The sequence below is a fragment of the Pseudopipra pipra genome, chromosome 16, assembly GCF_036250125.1.
Source record: "Pseudopipra pipra isolate bDixPip1 chromosome 16, bDixPip1.hap1, whole genome shotgun sequence".
Taxonomy (NCBI): Eukaryota; Metazoa; Chordata; class Aves; order Passeriformes; family Pipridae; genus Pseudopipra; species Pseudopipra pipra.
In genome coordinates this window covers 9,537,657-9,556,172 of record NC_087564.1, presented here as the reverse complement: position 1 = coordinate 9,556,172, position 18,516 = coordinate 9,537,657, and the positions used below count along the sequence as shown (strand labels likewise).

The following is an 18,516-nucleotide window of genomic DNA, read 5'->3' as shown; positions in this document are numbered from 1 at the left end:
ACAATCTCTTCGCACAACCACTTTGGTTTAACCTCAGCTTCCTGTGAAAACTTTCCTCCATATCCCCTGGCTGACCAGTTGCAAGACACTGAGACAAAAACATGCAGCAGCTTTACAAATTCAGAAATTGCATTTGCAAGTGGTCAGAGCTGTAGCCGGAGTACACAGCCTGGTGGGAAAATTCCTCCTTGGTGCAACAGAATGACGGGGCAGGAAGTTCATTAGTCCAAACTTCCATGAGTAAGAAACAAAAAAAAAAGAGTATTTGGAATCTGACTCCTGAATATACTGAAATACTGCTTCAAGCAACCATAATTCCTTATTTTATAATAGCCAATGCAACTACAAATGTCCCTTTTGACAATTCCCCCTCTCTTGTAGTAAGGCAATGGGATCTGTTTATGTCAGAATTTGACCCTCCAGACAACACTGTTTGTGAGCTAAACAAGGACCTTATTAAGGAACATAATATCTACAGTACATGAAAGCAAAAATGTAACAGCAAATAAGACTCCTGAATACTTGGAATTCAACAAGAAAACAGCATGAATGGTATTCTCCAGTATAAATCAGATATTAAAAACAAAAATTTTAAAAAGTCTCCATTCTAGAAGTTAATTAATTAATACCCGGCGTATTAATGAGGTGGTTGTATAAAAATGTAGAGGTGACTCATTAAACGATTACATCTCACAGTTCCCTTAGAGAAAACAGTACGAGGCAGTTCCCTTACTTGAATATGCTAATTTTTCAGTCTTTTTTTGTGCACATGTGTGTGTGAGAACGAGAGTGAGCACAAGAGAGACTGGACACATTTCTTTTCCTACCCATCAACTCCTTCTGCCAACACGCGCCTTGTGCAGCGCTCGATTTCAATCTCATTTGACTGAGGAGTAAATATTCCTACAAGCTCTGTGAGAACTGGGAGCTGGATAGAAGAGCCACTAAAATGAATTCCCACGTTTATCATTAGCCTCTTCCATACCCCCAGAGTCAGCAGACTTGTGTTCCATCCTTTTCACACAGTTTTTTTGTTTTGGTAAGAAATTCAATGTATTTTGTCTAAAAATCAGCACTGGTTTCTCCTTTTGTGTTAAGGACCTGGATCTGCAAAGAACAGCAGCAGCTCTTCAAAATTCAGCTGAGCCCTTGGACAAGACAGCAAAAGCCAGACCTGAATTCAGAATCAACTCTCGCAAATGGACTGATCTTCGATTCTCATTGAAGAATTTTCTTGTGGAATTCAGAAGAGTTATTAGCAGAATCAGCAAACTGTCCTCATTGGGATAATTTCCTTTGGATTGCTAAATACCAGCATCAGCTTCAGTTCTTCCATACACTTGGCATAAGGTAACTACTTCATTTTAGAATAAACAGCTGAAAATGAGGCTAATTAGTAAAACCACGCTAAGAAGCCCAACCTGTTGAAAAATTAGATCAAAGATCTTCAGTACTCCAAATCCTAGATGAGATCCTGATTTAGATTTCACAAGTTTCCAGCATGCAACACTTCCTGTTAACTCCATGAGATCCTACAGAATTTTCAAACACTTTCTTCCCAGGAAATACTACATAATGTTTGCCTTTCAACATGTCAACTTTCATGGGAAACCCACTTATACCTGTGTGTAAGCAAATATCAGAACTTGAATGAAATTGTGGAAGCAGCTACACACCACTTTATTTTCCTTAAATAAAACTTTATATTACCAAATAATGTGCTTAAAGAACCTCAGAAAGTAATGAAATAAATGTGACACAGATGTTCACCAAAAAAAAAAAAGGAGAGAGAGAACAAGAATGTTTTTACTTCATAGCAACCAAATAGGTCAAGCCATTTCCTTCTTCAGGCAAATCTCAAAGGACCACAAAACACATGGTTTTCTAGTGGATTTTGTGTGTCTATCCCACTAAAAGGAAATAGTGCTGTCCAAAAGATTTGCAATACTAAGTTTTCCCATGAAATTGTTGAAATTAAAAGAAGGAAGTCATATGCAATTTAAAACAACCTGATAGATGTTAAAAGTTATACAAATGGCATAAATAAATAGACTTTTACTACCTAATTCATATACCTTTCCTGTACAACATATTGCTTTAAAAGAATGCCCAGTGAAGAAGTCACAAATGCCAACATTACGTCTGTTCCCACCATTTCTCTTTCACTTCTGTAGAACTGGAGTAAAACATGACGTGTTCTTCACTTCCCTGGCATCCCCATCTCACAGTTCTGTATGTTGACAGGTTTTCCTAATAAACCAGCTGCTAAGGACTTATTTTTATCCTCTGTGAATGAAGCACATGGTCATTCTATCCAAACTCTTCACTGAAATTGGTGCAATCCTTTCATACGTGCTTAGGTACTACAGAGAGACAAAGTGAAGAAGACACCATTAACTATCACTTGACTTTAAAAAGGAAGAAAAAAAATCTATACAGGTCCATTCAATCATCACAAAACACTAACCCACAGGCTGGGTAGTCCCATGCAGAAGTCTACAGAAAATGTCACACATCCTCACACAGAAAATCCCACAACCAGATTAAACCTATTTGTGCATTTAAACAGGAAAATTGATATTGCATAGTAGAACATAATGTATTTCACACCTTTGAGACAATAAAGCATTTCGATACTTTTGCATGGCCCTTTCGCTGCCATATTTATTACAACTTCTCTACAGACTATTTTTTAAGAAACAATAAATTACAAAGTCTCGCTGTTTACTTGTCAATAACCACTCGGGATGTCAGCGTGTGTCCACAGACATCAAAGAGAGCAAGCGGGTGGAAACAACATTAAGAGCTCTGTTTTAGACTCATTAGGCTTAAGATGACAATTATGCAATCTTAAGATGTCAAACAAGCCAACATTTTAGCTGGGACAGATGGCACTGGATCCAGAGCACAGAGTATTTGCTGTGAGTCATCCTTTTAAATACGATAGTTCCATTTTTATTTGCAAAATTTGATTTTCCAGAAACAAGATGCAGAACGGAAGAGAGTGTCAAATCAAGCACAGAGTCCTGCAAATCTTCACAAAACAAAGTTGGAAGTAGAAACGTCGTCTTCCGAGTGAAAAAGCGAATAACAAGACGTGAGGGGGAGGAGAGAACATACAAAGAAGCCAAAAAAAAAAGCAAGATTTCCAAAAGAAAAGTATAGTAAACAGTACTAGTGGCAGCTGGCAGGACAAAGAGGAGGAAGGGAATGTACCGAGTACAAGGGGTCAGGACAAGTGTGGAGAGGACCTAGGGTGAACCTGGAGGAGATGCTCTTCAGACACTGCCTGCCAACAGCTCAGTCAATGCCTTTAACAGGAAAAGAGATGCAGAGGTAGTTTAAATTTTGATCTTGGGGCCAAAGACGGTATATAAGAAGAATCAGACTAAAGCATGTTTGTATTGGGAAGGGAAAAGAAGGGAGCAAAAGATAGCAGCAGGTGAGACAGAGCTACAGTTTAAGTAAAACACTTGAAAGCTTTTAAAACCTTTTTGTTACGAGAGGAAAGCAGAGACTTATCAGAAAAAAGATGGCAAGCACAATCATAGAATCAGAGAAAGGTATGAGTTGGAAGGGACCTAAGAGCTCATCTCGTTCCAACCCCCTGCCATGGGCAGGGACACCTTCCACTAGCCCAGGTTGCTCCAAGCCCCGTCCAACCTGGCCTCGAACGCTCCCAGCAATGGCACATCCACAGCTTCTCTGGGAAATCTGGGCCAGTGTCTCACCACAGTGAAGAATTCCTTCCTAAAAGCTAATCTAAAACTACCCTCTTTCAGTTTAACACCATTACCCCTTGTCCTAACATTACACACCCTTATAAAAAGAAGAAACTGGAGGAAAGCCAAGGGGTTTTTTTCATTTTTCCTTGAAAAATTGTTCAAAATCCCATAAAAAAAAGAAGGGGAAGCAATAAATATGATGAGAAATTTCATGTGAGCTGTAGATTATATCTTGAAAAACAGTATGTTGCCTCACCTTCTGCAGCCCTTCCACTGGTGAAAGCTCTTACAGCTCCAGCGATATTAAAAGATTGCAATATCCATTTGGTAACAGTGGCCCATGGGGAACCCACTTTCACGAGGCTATTACTACAACTCCCAGACGTTGTTCTGCAAAATACACTCTGTTCCTGTGAGTAAATCCTACAGCTTTCTTTCCCAGCTGTACCAGTCCAGACAGATGCTGTTACGGGCACACTGCTCCCCTAAATCCACGGCGTGCTTCCATTGCTGAGCACGTTACCAAATACATTATATAACAATCCATCCAGTTTGGCAACCAAAGACTTCTGGAAATTCTATCTGCAAAAATTTCATGTTTTCTTCCAACTCAGAGCTAAAAATATCGAACATTAGGCTGAGAAAAACTTAATGTGTTACTGCAATTAACAAGCCCATTTTCTGATACCACCAAAAATAACTAATATTTACGGTGTAATTATTAATATTTTATTATGACACTTTTTACTGCAGTGGTAACAGATTAAATGGTTTGGGGCTAAAAATGAGGAGCCTACTGACCTGACAGGGAAGCCATACAAATATGAGACTAGTTTAGCATGAAGAAATATTTATTTAGCAAAAAGAGACTTAGCATGAAGCTCTGCTAGCTGGTAAAAGTCTACTTATGTCATTTAGTTTTTTGTGTTCCATCTCTGTATCTGCTCTTTTTCTTTCCCTAGAATGAGGTCAAGTGGTTACTTTAACACTCAGGTGCATTTTTATATTCTTGGCATTTCCCTACAGTGCTATTTAAAACAACAAGCCCTCCTCTAAAGGACTTTTGGGACAACTTTTATTTAAAACTACTGGTACAAGTTATCCACTTTGATGGGTAGGGATTGAAACATATTTAACGTTCTTCTGTGTTAAAACACATTTGTTTATAATAAAAGAAACTCATAAAAGAAGAAAACATGGAGAATTAGTCTTAAATGCAAAGCAAATGTCTATAACCATGAGGAGGCCACGTGGCCTCTGCTATCTTTAATGTCTACCTTTGGAAGATATTACAATGTGAAAAGATGAGGCTGTTCATGTCTAAAGTATAAATATATATATGTATTCAATTTAAAGACATTTTTCCTAAGAAAAATCCGGGGGGGTTGTTACATTTAACAACTTTTACCTATAAATAGGTAATCTTTGCCCTGCAGCAGAACAGAAGTGACCCTGCTAAATCTGGTTTGGCAGCAAACCCGCTCTCCTGAGTCCTCTGTGAGACGATCTGGTCTCTCTGTCTCGTGAATGGGTGTCTACATTCTGTCCACACAACAGACCCAACGTGTTACCTGGCACCAGCACTGGCAAGAACAGCCAGCAACCAACAGAGCTTGGCAACTGAACTGCTCTGTCCCAGAAAAGCTTCACATTCAGAAACAAAGCACAGAGTTTGGGGAACATAGGGAAACCTCAATGCCCTAATTAGTGCTGTAATTTGGTCTATTTGTCAAGTAGAAGCAGGATTTTAACCTTCTGGCATGTCTGTTTAGAGCCCTTTGTAGAGGCAGCTTAAAACAAACATACAGAAGTTGGTAAGTACCCAATCCCGCAGTCTTTTCCAAGAGGAACGGCACGGGATTGAATTTGGGGGACAAGAAAGCTGCTGCATGACTAGAATCAAATTCAGAAAACAAACAGAAGTACTATCCTGGGCCTCCAGCACTGTTCATACATTTTGACCTTCCACAGGCTGCCAACAGCACTATTGAAGGCGAGGATGGCGGGTCACTGGTACCACCACCACCTCACTGTGAGCCCGCAAGAAAAGCCTCGGTCAAATCACACAAGATGTGGTTTTAAAGCAAGTGAGGAGGGGGAGGAGGAGAAATTTCCTGGATTAAGTGAACCACAGAGATATTTTAATCAGAACACAAAAGAAAGTTGAGCCAAACACCAACTGACTCGGATCATATCACATCAATAATCCATGCACAGAGCCTCTGCTGGAATCAATGGGAGGCTTGTGCGTAAGTGGATTGTATAATATAAATACACGGCCCTGTTTAGGGCTCCACATACAAAAGAGAAAGAGGAGTTGTGAACAATTCCCTTAATTAACATTTCTGTTCCATCAAGTGCTTCTAAAATAATAAATTCTAACGTTACACAGCTCTGTTTTCATTCACAGCTTTTATCAGAGGTGGTAAAACAACTGACCCCATTTGACAAATAAGGGAACTGAAGCATCAGATGCAAATTAAACTGAAGAGCAGGGCAACAGGCAGAGCTGAACTGGGAATAGCAGCTTACCTCCTGAATCACAGTTTAATGTCCTAGATATTTACATGCTTATCTAGTTCGAGTCTCTAATTAGGGTGACTCTGTGCAGTCCTCAAATAATTTTACATACCTCCTAAAGTACCTGTACACAGCAATATGCTTATCTCTAAGCGTTTCCCACTCAACAATGTTAATTTTGTGAGGATTTAGAATGTTCTGCTGAGGTTCAAAACACTGGATTGCCCTGGTCAGACTCCCAAGGGAGTCTCATTGCTGAGGTATCACAAGCCTCACTACCCAGCAGTAATAAAGGGTTATAAAACTGGCTGTCAAATCCACACTTTCCGACGCTATTATTACAGAAAGGAAAAAAAAAAGGAAAAAAAAACCCCAAACAAAACAACTTGCAATTCAAAATATTAATGCATTAGCTGGAAATGACCTAACTGATCCTGATGTTCCAAACTGACAGCAATCCACGAGGAAAAGCGAGACTGGATCTCTATTCAAAAAAAAGCGCAATACTCACACGAAGTCAGTGTAAAACGTCAAATACCCCAATTGCAAAAAAAATTTCCAGTCTTACTAATCTGCAACTGTTTTACAGCAAAGCCAAGTAAGCGTGAACATAAACTATACTGTAATTTGACCCAAAAAAGCAACATGTTTATTAAAGTGGTATGAAGTTATAAATAATAGTTTCACTTGCATGCTAGGTACAAATCTGACTTCACCTCTAGAACCAGCCTTCAGCTAAATACAGACCGACTCCTCTCAAGGTCCTGAGTATTTTTCCTCCTCTGAAAATCCAACCCTAAAAAGCTTAACGCCTTATGAAAGATTGATTCAGCAATGTGTCCACTTTCTAATTTACATCTTGCACGTGATTAAGTACTGTATCATGTAGGGTTAGTGCCAGTAACAAGCATTTTCATTTTCCTTAACTACAGATGCAAGTCCATAATCCTGAGAAAATAACATATTTTGAGTTAAACGAGCTTTCTGTTCTTTAGAATTACAGTGTTCAAGTGCTTTGAACAATAACTTTTCAGGATTGGCTTGTTCTGTCTTCTGCTCTCCTTTTTCAGATTTTTTTTCGAGATTTAAATCTACCACTGACAAAACAAGCAGAAATGCCTGCTGAGAAATGGCCACACTTCCAAACGACGGCTTGAAGAATTATTTTTCTGATTCACCATAGCATTATTTCTTCAAGTTGTCAAAACAAACACCACACCCACTTGATTTCCGAGTTCTGGGTAATTATATTTGGAATTAGCAAGTACCGTGCAACTAATAATCACACGAGGTTTAGCCCTTACTTTAGCTATTTAGAGATCAGCCAGTGCATTCAAAGGCAGCCTGTTTAGCATTTTATTTAAGATATACCCTCATCACTTCATGCTGTACCACCACTGCACAGACAGCCACAGACACAGTGAATATAGGGCAGGCCATGCAGTCGATCCCTCTGCCCCAGGGCAGGATCAGCCTCTGCTCAGCCACCATTATCGCTGATGATACACAAGAACTGGTTATTTCAGGCAGCAGCTTTACACACGCACTCACAGAACCCATTATAAATTAAAGGAGGGAAGCGTGTGGCACGTCTGCAGCGCCTTAAACTGGGACAGTGCGCAAGCCGGTCTCCAATAAGATAAAAATTACAAATAAAAGCTTCCCCAGCATGAGAGTCCGGATTTTCTAAAAGTAGTATCTTGGCAAGGTTAACGCCGCTGCCGCTGGAAACAGTTCACCTCGTTTAAACTGGCTGAACCACCCCGTGATTATCACCGAGCCTCCATTAAGATGACACACACAAACAGAGCCCTCGCAGGGCTTAATTACTCTTTTCGCTGCTCGTACACTGCCAGACACGTACTTTTGGTTTTTTGTATTTCCCCCCTTGCCCTCTCCCAGCGGAGGGGCAGCTGCAGGCAAAGGGCGCGGGGCTGTCAGGGCACTGCCGGGGGCGGCGGGGCAGGGCAGGGCAGGGCAGCGGGTCCCGGACCCGCCGCGCCCCCGCCGGGTGCGGGGCACAGAGCCCCCATTGTGGCCCGGCCGATGTAGCGGCTCCGCTCGGGGGGCGCCGGGCAGGACGGGGCAGCCCCGGCGGGAGGGGCCGCGGCCACAGCCGCTGTCAGGGGCTCCGGGAGCGGGGCACCTTCCCGTGCCGCCCGGCGAGGGGCCGCGAACCGCCCGCGAGAGCCCCGCACTCACCGCCGCCGCCTCCGCCGCCCTCTTCGTCCATGTTGGGACCGCGGGCAGGGCGCTCCGCCGCCGATCAGCGAGGCCCGGGGCTCGTTCCGCTCGCTCGGCGCCTCGCGGCCACTCCCGCTCGTCTTCCTCCTCCTCTTTCTCTTCCTCTTTCTCCTTCGCTTTCTTTTTCTCCTCCTTCTCCTTCTCCTCCTCCGCCGCGCTCCGCCGCCGCGCTGCTCTGCCCCGTCCCTCCCCGCCCAGCCCTGCCTCAGTCCCGGCAGCCGCCGCCGCCTCGGCCCAGCCGCCCGCCCCTCTCATGTGACGGCGGAGGGCGGAGGGGGAGCCGGCCCGGCCCAGCCCCGCCGCCGCCTCCTCCGCGCCACCGCAGGGTCGCGGCCACCGCCGAGCTGTGTTACCCCCCCAGCGCCCCGGCCCAGCCTCCCGCCCGCCTCCCTGTGCGGTGTTCCCTCCCCGGCGAGCCCCGCAGCGCGGCCTGGCAGCGCCCAGGCCCCTGAAGCGGCTTCCCCGCGGGCTCTTGGGGGTCGCCCGGGGCGGTCGGGAGCGGGGGGACCCGGGGGCTGCCGTTGAGGACCTGTTGGGGTCGTGCCCGTTGGGGTCATGTTTTGGGGTCTGCGGGAGCCAGAAAATGCGTGCAGACACCCACCTGGCTTTTTGGGGGAGAGAGGGAGGTGAGTGGAAGGTGAGGGCTGAGTTGGCCTAAAGCAGCATAGTGAGGGGAGACAAGGTGGTTTGAAGTCCCTGAAAAAGAGCCTCACACGTCTCATGGTTCTGGGCTTTTTTTGCTGACTGTTGCTTGTTCCCTGTTCTTGGGTCTGGTGCTGGAGGGACCTTGGGTGCTTCCCCTGCCACAGGGGCCGTGGAGAGCCTTGCATGTCAGCGGGACTGTGCCCCACATGCGGTGCAGGGGTTTGCCTTGGTGAGCATTGTAGATAACAGAAAGGACTCTCCTTACTGCCCTAGGAGCCAAAGTGTCTGTGGGATATTTAAAGTCTTCAGTAAAGATCTTCAGTGAGTTACCTACCATGGGAGTCAGGATATCAGCAGCCTCCAAAGTCTGTAAAGGTAAGCAAAAGTGTACTGGCACAGACACTCTTCCTTCCTTCCTTCCTTCCTTCCTTCCTTCCTTCCTTAGCACCGCCTCTTATTATTTTTTTTTAAACCGTTTGTGTCAAAATTTTATTCAGAAAGGAAGCTGTGGGAGGAAAGGGTCAGCCAACAGGAAAATATCGGGTTTTTCATTTTCCTTTTGGAGGCTGGCATGGGACAGAGCACCGTCGAGGAAGCCGTGTCAGGAACACTCACCTCTTGACACCACTGCTAATAGGTGGTTATTACAGCCCATTGTGCTGAGAGCGGAGGTCTGGCTCTGACAGCTGCTCCAGTGACAAAGTGTTTTTACCTCACCTAAAAATCGTAAGCATCACGAACCTTTAAAATACTCCTCTGACTTTCCTATTTTAAATTAAATATCGTTATAAGTTTAGTAAGTTATAAATAGGATATGATTACATAAAACCAGCATCACCTTGGTAAGAGATTTATTAATAAATGTGTGTCCATAAAGTGCAACTACAGGATGATGTAAAATAAGTGTGAATGCAGATGAACTGACTGGCTTTGAATATTTTTGTACGCTGAGCAAATTGTTAATTTACATTAGTGGGGAATCTGGTTCATGAAAAAAATTCTAATTTTATAATTGATCACAGATTGCTCGCATTTAATTTGTGTTGGTTTACACCTTTATATAGAATATATTCCTTTATTTTCTTGTTTCTGTTTGTCAGTGTCATTTTTTCCTTCCTTCTTTCCTCCTTCCCTTCTTCCCTCCCTCCCTCCCTCCTTATACTTTTGCTACAAGGAAAATTCTAATGCAAAATAAAAAATAGCTTCATCACTAATTCTAGTAGCAGAGGAGAGGGAGGTGTGGAGAACAGTCATCCTCCCACCCCATTCAGTGCAAAATTCCTGTTGACTTCATGGAAGCAATACTAGTTTTAAAGTTCTCCAAATTCATAGCAAAGATTAAAATTATTTTGTGATGGAAGCAAGATAGGAAAAATGTCTGTCCTGGTTATGAGTGATCAGTTGTGATGTTTTATAGAAACTTCATGGTGAAATCCAATTCCAGATCATGTCTGCCAATTCCAAACCCATGAGATAAGGAAAATGTTCTTTATTATAACTTCCTTGTTAACTTGAACAAACAGTTAAATTTTCAGTATTTTGCCTTACTGAATATGTACTTACTCTGTTGTAACTCTGAAATATATGTCATTCAATACCCTCTCAAGGAGAATCTGTTCTTTCCAGCCCTGTTTTAGTGGGATGACATATTAATGATACATAGTACAAAAGAGTGTTGAAATTATAATGTTCTCTTCAAGGCTGTATGTCTCTGAAATGATGGCAGATATTCCTTAAAACATTTTCATTCATATTGTGTATCTTATAAATAGACTTACTTTTGCATGGGCCTGATCCTACAAGTGTTCTAAGTGTAAAACTCTTACTCTGTGTACAAGGTGCTTCCTGGACAAAGCTGTTCAATCTTCAGGTGAGATGTCATAGAAACTTTTAAGATCAAACCTCTTACCTTGTAGTCTCATTTTCCTGTGTTTAAAGTAAAACTCATGTCTGGCTATAAACCTAACTAGGTCAGGAATAGATTTTTTGAAACTGTGCACAATCAAGTAATTACAGCCCCAGTTCTACGTCGTAGCTGTAGCAGTTCTACCATAGCAGAACTCCTCCTCCCTAGTGCTTGGTAATTCAACAGTAACAACACCACTATCCTTAAATAAGAGGTGGTTTCTTACCAGCAAAGATGCCAGGAAGCAATACAGGCTACAATCTCAGCAAATCTTAAGGCAAACTCCAATAAACTATTTCCTTATCATGTGAGTAATTCTCTCGCATCTGCTGTGTTTTCTGGAACTTTGATCATTCTTCTGTTTTGGAATACATATGAATTTTAATTTTTTCCCCATAATTAATAAGAGTTTCAATCAACAGTTTTCTAAAGATTGCTTGATCTTTTTTTCTTCTTTCTTGCAGTCCCTTCTGTAGTCATAGCTCTATTTTTACCACCAGTATGTTTTGCCAGTTTTATATCCACAAGTCTAACCTTCTGTGTTGGAAGAACTTCACAGTCTGTCATTCATGTAAATAATAGTCTAATAGCTGGTCTGTTGAAATTATTTTTAGGGGGAAATTGGGCTTTCTCCAAAAACTGCTGTTGGCAGGGTTGAGTCCTTAATGATAAATGTGGTTACTTGCTGAATTTGCAGGTGATACACTTTGTCTTTTTATATTTTTTGGTCCCTCTCTGGATAGTTTAGTAACTGTTTTGATTTAGTTTCCACTAAGTGGTAATTTATCTTGTCATTTTTCATTTTAAGGGTTCAGGAGCACATCTGTTGTGACATTTGTCCCTACACAGAGAGTCAGTGAAGACAACTGAAGCCCTTACATCACATTTTTGTGGTCTATAAGGCTCATTAAATATTAAGCCGTTTGTATGGATTTCAATTTGAACCAGACTCCAAGAGTAGTGAATGAAAATATAAATCTTTATCCATTCTTTTTTTTTTCTTTTTTCCCCCCCATAATCAATTCAAGAGTAGGAAAGCTCTGTTGCTTATTATGTTCTCTCCTCAGCAACAGTGGATTCCCTTTTTTCTCCATTGCTTTTTATTGGTTAATGTAAATTCTGAAAAAAAATCTTCATACAATTCTGAATTTTCTTAATGCAGAAAGAAATAAAGTAACTGCTGTTGTGTCATCAGGCTGGACATCAGTATCAGACACAGGGAGATGGAATCATGTCCTTACTGTTGGAAGGAAGAATCTTGGAAGTCGTTTTTAGGGAGGTGGTCATCCTGCCTGCAGGTATTCCCATTCCATGTGTTCAGGCAAGACAGCACTAATTTGCAAGTCTGGCTTATTGTGACTTGTCTTAGACTTGGTGAGAAGGATTTTATAGCTGCCCTTAACAAGAACAGTTAATAAAAATATGAACATCTGTGCAGTCTTAGTAATACATTCTTGAAGAATATAGATCTATCTTAAAGGATATAGATATATCTCAAAGAATATAGATACATCTTAAAGAACACAGCTGTTGTGCGATGTTTTGTAATCTAGAATTATTTGGTTTGTTTTACAACTTGCTCACTGAGATGCTCTCACAGTTTTAGAAAAATGGTGCAAGCATTACATTCCTGAGATAATACCTTGTTGATAGAATCACTGTCATCAATACCCAGCCATTGTATTAAAGAATACTTTTGTTTCAAATCTAGACAACCAAAGAGTTTTTATTTTTTAAGAAGCATTGCCTAATAGTTTCCATGCAGGAAAGTCTCAGCCCATCATCATGTCTTTTTTTCCCCCTATTTTTTTTTTTATTCATCAGTACTTGAATAATCTGGTATTCTTAAACCCCTAAGGCAAACTCTTTGACTTCCTCTGTCTGGCAGACGGGTTTTAGCCATGGATTGTTTCTTAAAATGTTTATGCTGTCACACATCTCATATTTGTCTCAGCTGGAAAAACATTTTTATAGAAAATCCTGTTTGCTGGTTGTCTCAAGGGTTTCAAAAGTGCTTGTACCTTTCATTTAGTCCAAAAAAAATTTACATGTAGGTATTTTATATGGCTTTGGGGAACATCAAAGCTGAAGCTTAGCAAGTCAAGCCTCTTTTATGAGTGGTGCTTTCTTGTATGGATAGGAAGCTTGTTCCATTAGAATAGTCCAGAACCCTAAACATAAAGACACCTCACTTCCAAGAATTTTGCATGGGTTTCTCTCCAAATGAACTTTTTAATCATATTCTGAATTTTATTTGCAGCTTATCCTAAATTCCTGTTCTTGACACATTTGAGGGTTTGTGAGTTTTTGGTGGTTTTTTTTAAGATTTCTAAATGAGCTTTATCTACTCTCAGCATCGAATATTACTGGGTTTGGAAGTCAGTGTTTGTTTCTATTGTGTAACACTGATAGGGCCACTAGTGAGTCATTGAGGAAAAACCACCAAAATGTCCCAGTGGGGAAAATGTATTAAAAATTGTGAAGGTCCATCAACTCTATAATGCTTATGATCTGAAATATACTTTGCATTAGAACTTGTTCTGCCTGTATTAATTATGCACAGTACTAGACACAAACAGGATGCTTTCTAGCATGAAAGCTGTGTCTAAAATAACAGAAAAAGAGGACTAGGATTCAAGGAGCGTGGGCTGAAACAGATCATGAGTGGAATTTTGCATGAAGCTTGAGAGCGTTTTTCTATCTCAGGAAAATGAAAGAACTTGATGTAAAGCAACTCTCAAAGGAGAGTTTGCTGATTAAGGCCAGACTGTTCCCACCCTGAGAAGTAGCCACAGTCTGAATTCCCCTCTGCTGGCTCACTCCATCTTGGACTCTCTAGTCTCACCAAGGCCTGGGAATTTGAAATTCCTAACTCATCCTACAGTGGGAGCTGCAGCTGGGCTGCAAACCATACAGGAGCTGCATGCACGTGGCAGCAGTTGATGGATGGGGGCCCCCACAGTCCCTTCCTCCTCCCTGCCCGAAGCAGCCCTAAATAACTCCCAGTGTTGCAGGGCTGGCACCCCCTGGCACACAGGGGCAGCCAAGTGACAACTGTGCTTGCTCACAACATGCAGTGTTGGAAGGGTTACAGCAGAAGCTCCCGTGGAGTCACCAGTGAGTGTCTGCAATGCAATTGCATATCTCCACATGAGCTGGCTCAGATCTTCCTGCTGGCTAGTCAGCAGAGCACAAAGCTGGGCTTAATAAATATGGATCCATCAATTTAGGCAGGAGCAGGAACTGGCAACTAATGATTTGGACTTTCAGTGGCCTCTGAGCTGTTTGTGCAGCTGTTTGTGAAGCCACGTTGTAAATCAGATCACTCAATCCAGATTTTTAAAGTTCTGTCTAGTCTAATATTTTTTAACCGGAATTACTCCGTTGATTAAATTCACACTCTGGTCCCACAAACAGTTGCATTGGCACAATTGCAGCACTGGTAGACTGTGACACACAGATGGTATGGAAAGAAGGAAGGGAGGCTGCTGGATAGTTGTTTTGTCCATGGGGACAATATTCCTGCATAATTCTGACGCTATTCTGAACCACAGACTCTGCATCAATTTCCCTTTCTGATCCCTTCTCCAGCTGTGCCTGCAGTCAGACTGAAATGCCTGTTAATGTCTCATCTGTGCAATACCAGATCATCTAATGGTAATAAATTGATCACGATCAAATACGAGCATGTCATTGCATTCCTGTCAGGATTAGCCAGCCATGAGTCACAGTGTTTAGGCCAGGCTTTATCCTGGCTTTGTACTGGCAGCAGGAAGACCAACTCTGACATAAAACCATCATGAGTAAAAACACTCTATACTCCCTGTTTCATGAAGGTTTTGGTTTTTAAATCATTTTTTACTGGTGGGTTGAACTTGCACACAGGATTTCATGCCATGTCACCATCCAAAACCTAAATTTATTGCATCATGAAATTGCAGCTGAGAGTATTCAGCTTCCCTCATAGGTTAGTTTTGAATACACCCTTTGAGTCCAGGGGAAAGGGGAAGTCCTTCTTTGTTAAAAAGTGATGTGTGATATTTTACATTCTTACCTTTTTTAACCAAGAAAGATCCCTATTTATCCGAACTGCTGCAGTTAGAAAATAAACACATGGGTCTTAGGCAGAAAAAGTCACTTAAATCCTTCTTCCTCTCATAGTTACACGTACACTGTTTTATCCCTTTCATATCCTCATGGATGTAAGAGTAATCCCATACACTTCTATACTAAAACAAAAAGGTTTTGGTAGTTTTTTACTGTAATTGAAGTGTACTTCCAATTTAAAAAGCAGACCTTCACCTCAATTGTCTTTCCCTTGCTGTATTTCTCTTTATAGTCTTAAAAACTGTCTCGAGGTACAAGAAGATGTTAAGCAAGGGAGAGTCAAAGTTAAAACTTGGCAAGCGCTAAAACAAAGAATTTTTCCAAGGAAATGGAGGAGACAGGACAAATTAATTCCTTATGTAACTCCATTTACCTCAGTGCAGTTACATGAAGTATGAATTTGTACCTTACACCTCCGTGGTCAGAAAAAAATTTCTGTGATCTCAATCAGCACAGTGTAAAATAATAATTTTTAAGAAACAAAATTGTAATTTAAGTCTGGTAGAACTGCCCTTGTTATTTTTAGTCTATTAATATAATTGTAAAAGAACAATAGGTCTGCAGAACAACAACAAAAATGGCTTCATAAAAAGCTTAGTACACGATGATTTGTAGCTCACATCCTTAGTAACGTTTTTTGTGGGAAAGAGGAATTCATGACAGACTGCTCAAAGGGGCAGGGACAGCAGGGACAGAAGGTCCAAAAGCTTCTCTCCAGTTGGCTGCATTGCAGCTTGAACTTTTTCCCTCCAGTCTCATTCTTCTGCCCTGACCACCCCTAGTTCAGTGCTCCTTTCCCTCAAGATTCTCCGGGTTCCACTGGGTGTGCAGGGCTCTCTGTGGCTTCTCTTTACTGCTGAGTTTTCTAGATTTTTCTCGTCAGGCAGAAATTTTCAACCTCTTGGGACAGATAAAGGAGAGCTGTTTGGCCTCCACCATCGTTTCTTTTTATATTTTAGATTTGAATACATTTAAATTTGAGATGCTTTAAAATAAGGCATGTTCCCTGTGAGAACCCAGCCTTCATGTGTCAGTCTCTAGTACTCAAGGAGACCTGTACCCAGAGATTATTTCCATTTTAAAGCCTTGTTAGGAAACATCAACCCCTTCCTCTCCACCCCACTGCCAAATTCAGGAAATACTTTCAATATCAATGTTAAGATCTTTCAATACTGCAACATAAAAGTGTTCATATAATATATTAGTGCAATGAAATTTAAGTCAATGGTCTGTCTCTTTTATCCTTACCAACTTGCAACTATCAGTTTTAATACAGAGGAAAGTGTCTGTGTATACAAGCATATAAAAGATGTGAAAATACAAAAGCATTTATTGAAAACAGACAAAACCAGGAAGATGATAAAATAGCAGAAGGAAGTGGCCTCACATATAAAAACTTTTGCTTTGTATAGCAGAATTTATCACTAAAAGCTCAGATTGGCAAATTGCCATGCTTCAGACTAAACAAGGAATGCAGTTTAAAAAAAATTTGACTTAGTGTACAAAAGCAAGAGACACATTTGAAAAAATGTCTTACAAAGTAATTCAATTAAATGCTTTTTGTTTTCTCTTTTAATATGTATCTTTAAAAGTTTCATTATATTTTGAAGTAGCAGAAATCTCAGTTGCACAGATGCAAGCTCTCCTCTAAGGATGTCTGCATCAATCAGGTGGATGTAGGAAATTCCCAAATATCCAAAATTAAATAAAAATAGTGGAGCTATATTATATATAATAGTGGAACTATTAAATCATGTCTTATAAAAAAATATTCACATATTTAAAATATCTACTGCACAATTTTAATCCACAAAGCTGCTCAAGTAAATGTGGACTGCTCAGTATTTTCATACTGGATAAACAATGTGGGTTTTTTTTAAACAGAGTATCCATTTCTTTTTATGTTTGTGAGGAAAAATGGAAAGCATTAGGAAATCACAGTACATTTATGCCTGGAAGACTGTGATATAAAAGAGTTTGAAATCTGCTGTTGATTGAGAACACTTCAAAAGCAGGAGAATGTGGGCTCCTCAGTTCAGTTCCTGTACCTGCAGGGATGTTCTCCCCCCCAGCCTGCTCAGGCCTTGTTCCGGAATTCCTGCTGGAAGGGGAGTCAGGAGCACTGAATTCTGCTGCTGTTCTGCTGGTGCTCAGGGGAACATGGATAATGAGCACAGCTAAATTCTCACAACTAACAAAATCATGCCCTTCCTCTTAACTCTGGAAGGCTTTTCCAGAGCTCAGCGTGGAGGAAAGACTCCAAACATGAAAAACAAGATGGCAGATAACTACAGTTAAAACAAACACATAATTTTTGCAAATCCTCATCACATTTCCAAGATAAATACACTGCTTGAGTACTAATTATAGTCTTAAATATTGTCTCATTCACAGTGAAAACCTTTTCATCTTGTTGACAAGAATGTTTATATCTTTCATACGTTAAATCATTCCATGAAGTATTTTTAGGAGTTTGTTATATTTAAGTCTGCAGTGTCCTAATTGCTTCGATGGAAGTTCCAGATTTATTCTCTACAAAGTACAGTTGCCTGGCAGTTCTTTTTCTAGCTGCTGCTTTTTCCTATAATGGTCTGGACTTCCTGCATAATTTGTACAAAGCTCTCCCTTCTATAAATGTCGTGTTTCATTCTGCTTTAGTGAAGCTGATACACTGATATGAATTAAAAAGAGAGAAATTCTTCTTCATATGTTTCAGCTCAAATAATAGAATGCTGTCTTGAAACTATTAGAAAGGAGATAATATTGGGTTTATTAGATTATGAAACTGCAAGTCATGACAGATAAATGCAGATAAATCAGTCTTCTCAGAAATCTGAACTGCTAATCAATTAAAGATGTTACTCCAGAATGCTGACCATAGGCAACAGCAATGAGTAAAGTAGTACCTTTAGCACACTGGGGATTTTGGAAGGTCCATATTAAATAAAGAATAATGCAAGAGAAAGGAAGGGTGTGCTTTTACCATGCTTAATGCAGCACTTAGGGCTACACACTTAGGGTGTGTTCCCATTCTTTCTATGAGACTTTTAGTCATTTATGGAAAGCCCTTAAGCAGAAATTTATTCATGATCTAAACAAGCAGATATTAATGCATGTGTATGTTTATATATAAGTATATATGGTTATTTACATGCAGGCAGGAAAACTACAATTTTGTATTTTATGGTAATGAAATGGTCTTTTATCTCTAGATCACAATATTAGAGGTGTGCTGAGAGCATGATGAGCAAGAGACTGAATGCTGCTCCAAAGCTGGAGTAGACATAATACCTTGATTTCAGTCCAGTTTTGAACTGAGGCAAAGTCCACTCAGAGTCAACAGTTGGTCAAGTAACGGGACCTCTTTGA

The 18,516-nt window shown here is 40.9% G+C and overlaps 1 protein-coding gene and 1 long non-coding RNA gene across 2 annotated transcripts in view; one reads left to right on the top strand and one right to left on the bottom strand.

Annotated features, from left to right (window-relative positions):
- The window catches only part of CYTH3 (cytohesin 3), a 50,515-nt gene extending 41,819 nt beyond the window's left edge, over nt 1-8,696 (bottom strand). The window contains exon 1 of the mRNA XM_064673062.1: nt 8,448-8,696. Coding sequence (XP_064529132.1) covers nt 8,448-8,478 — 31 coding nt within the window. The 5' untranslated portion in view covers nt 8,479-8,696. The remainder of the gene's footprint in view (nt 1-8,447) is intronic.
- Nucleotides 8,697-9,132: 436 nt separating this feature from the next.
- LOC135423138 (uncharacterized) lies at nt 9,133-11,355 on the top strand. The gene is made up of 2 exons (XR_010434711.1): nt 9,133-9,509; nt 9,700-11,355. It is a non-coding gene; the product is annotated as an uncharacterized LOC135423138 (long non-coding RNA).
- Nucleotides 11,356-18,516: the final 7,161 nt, after the last annotated feature.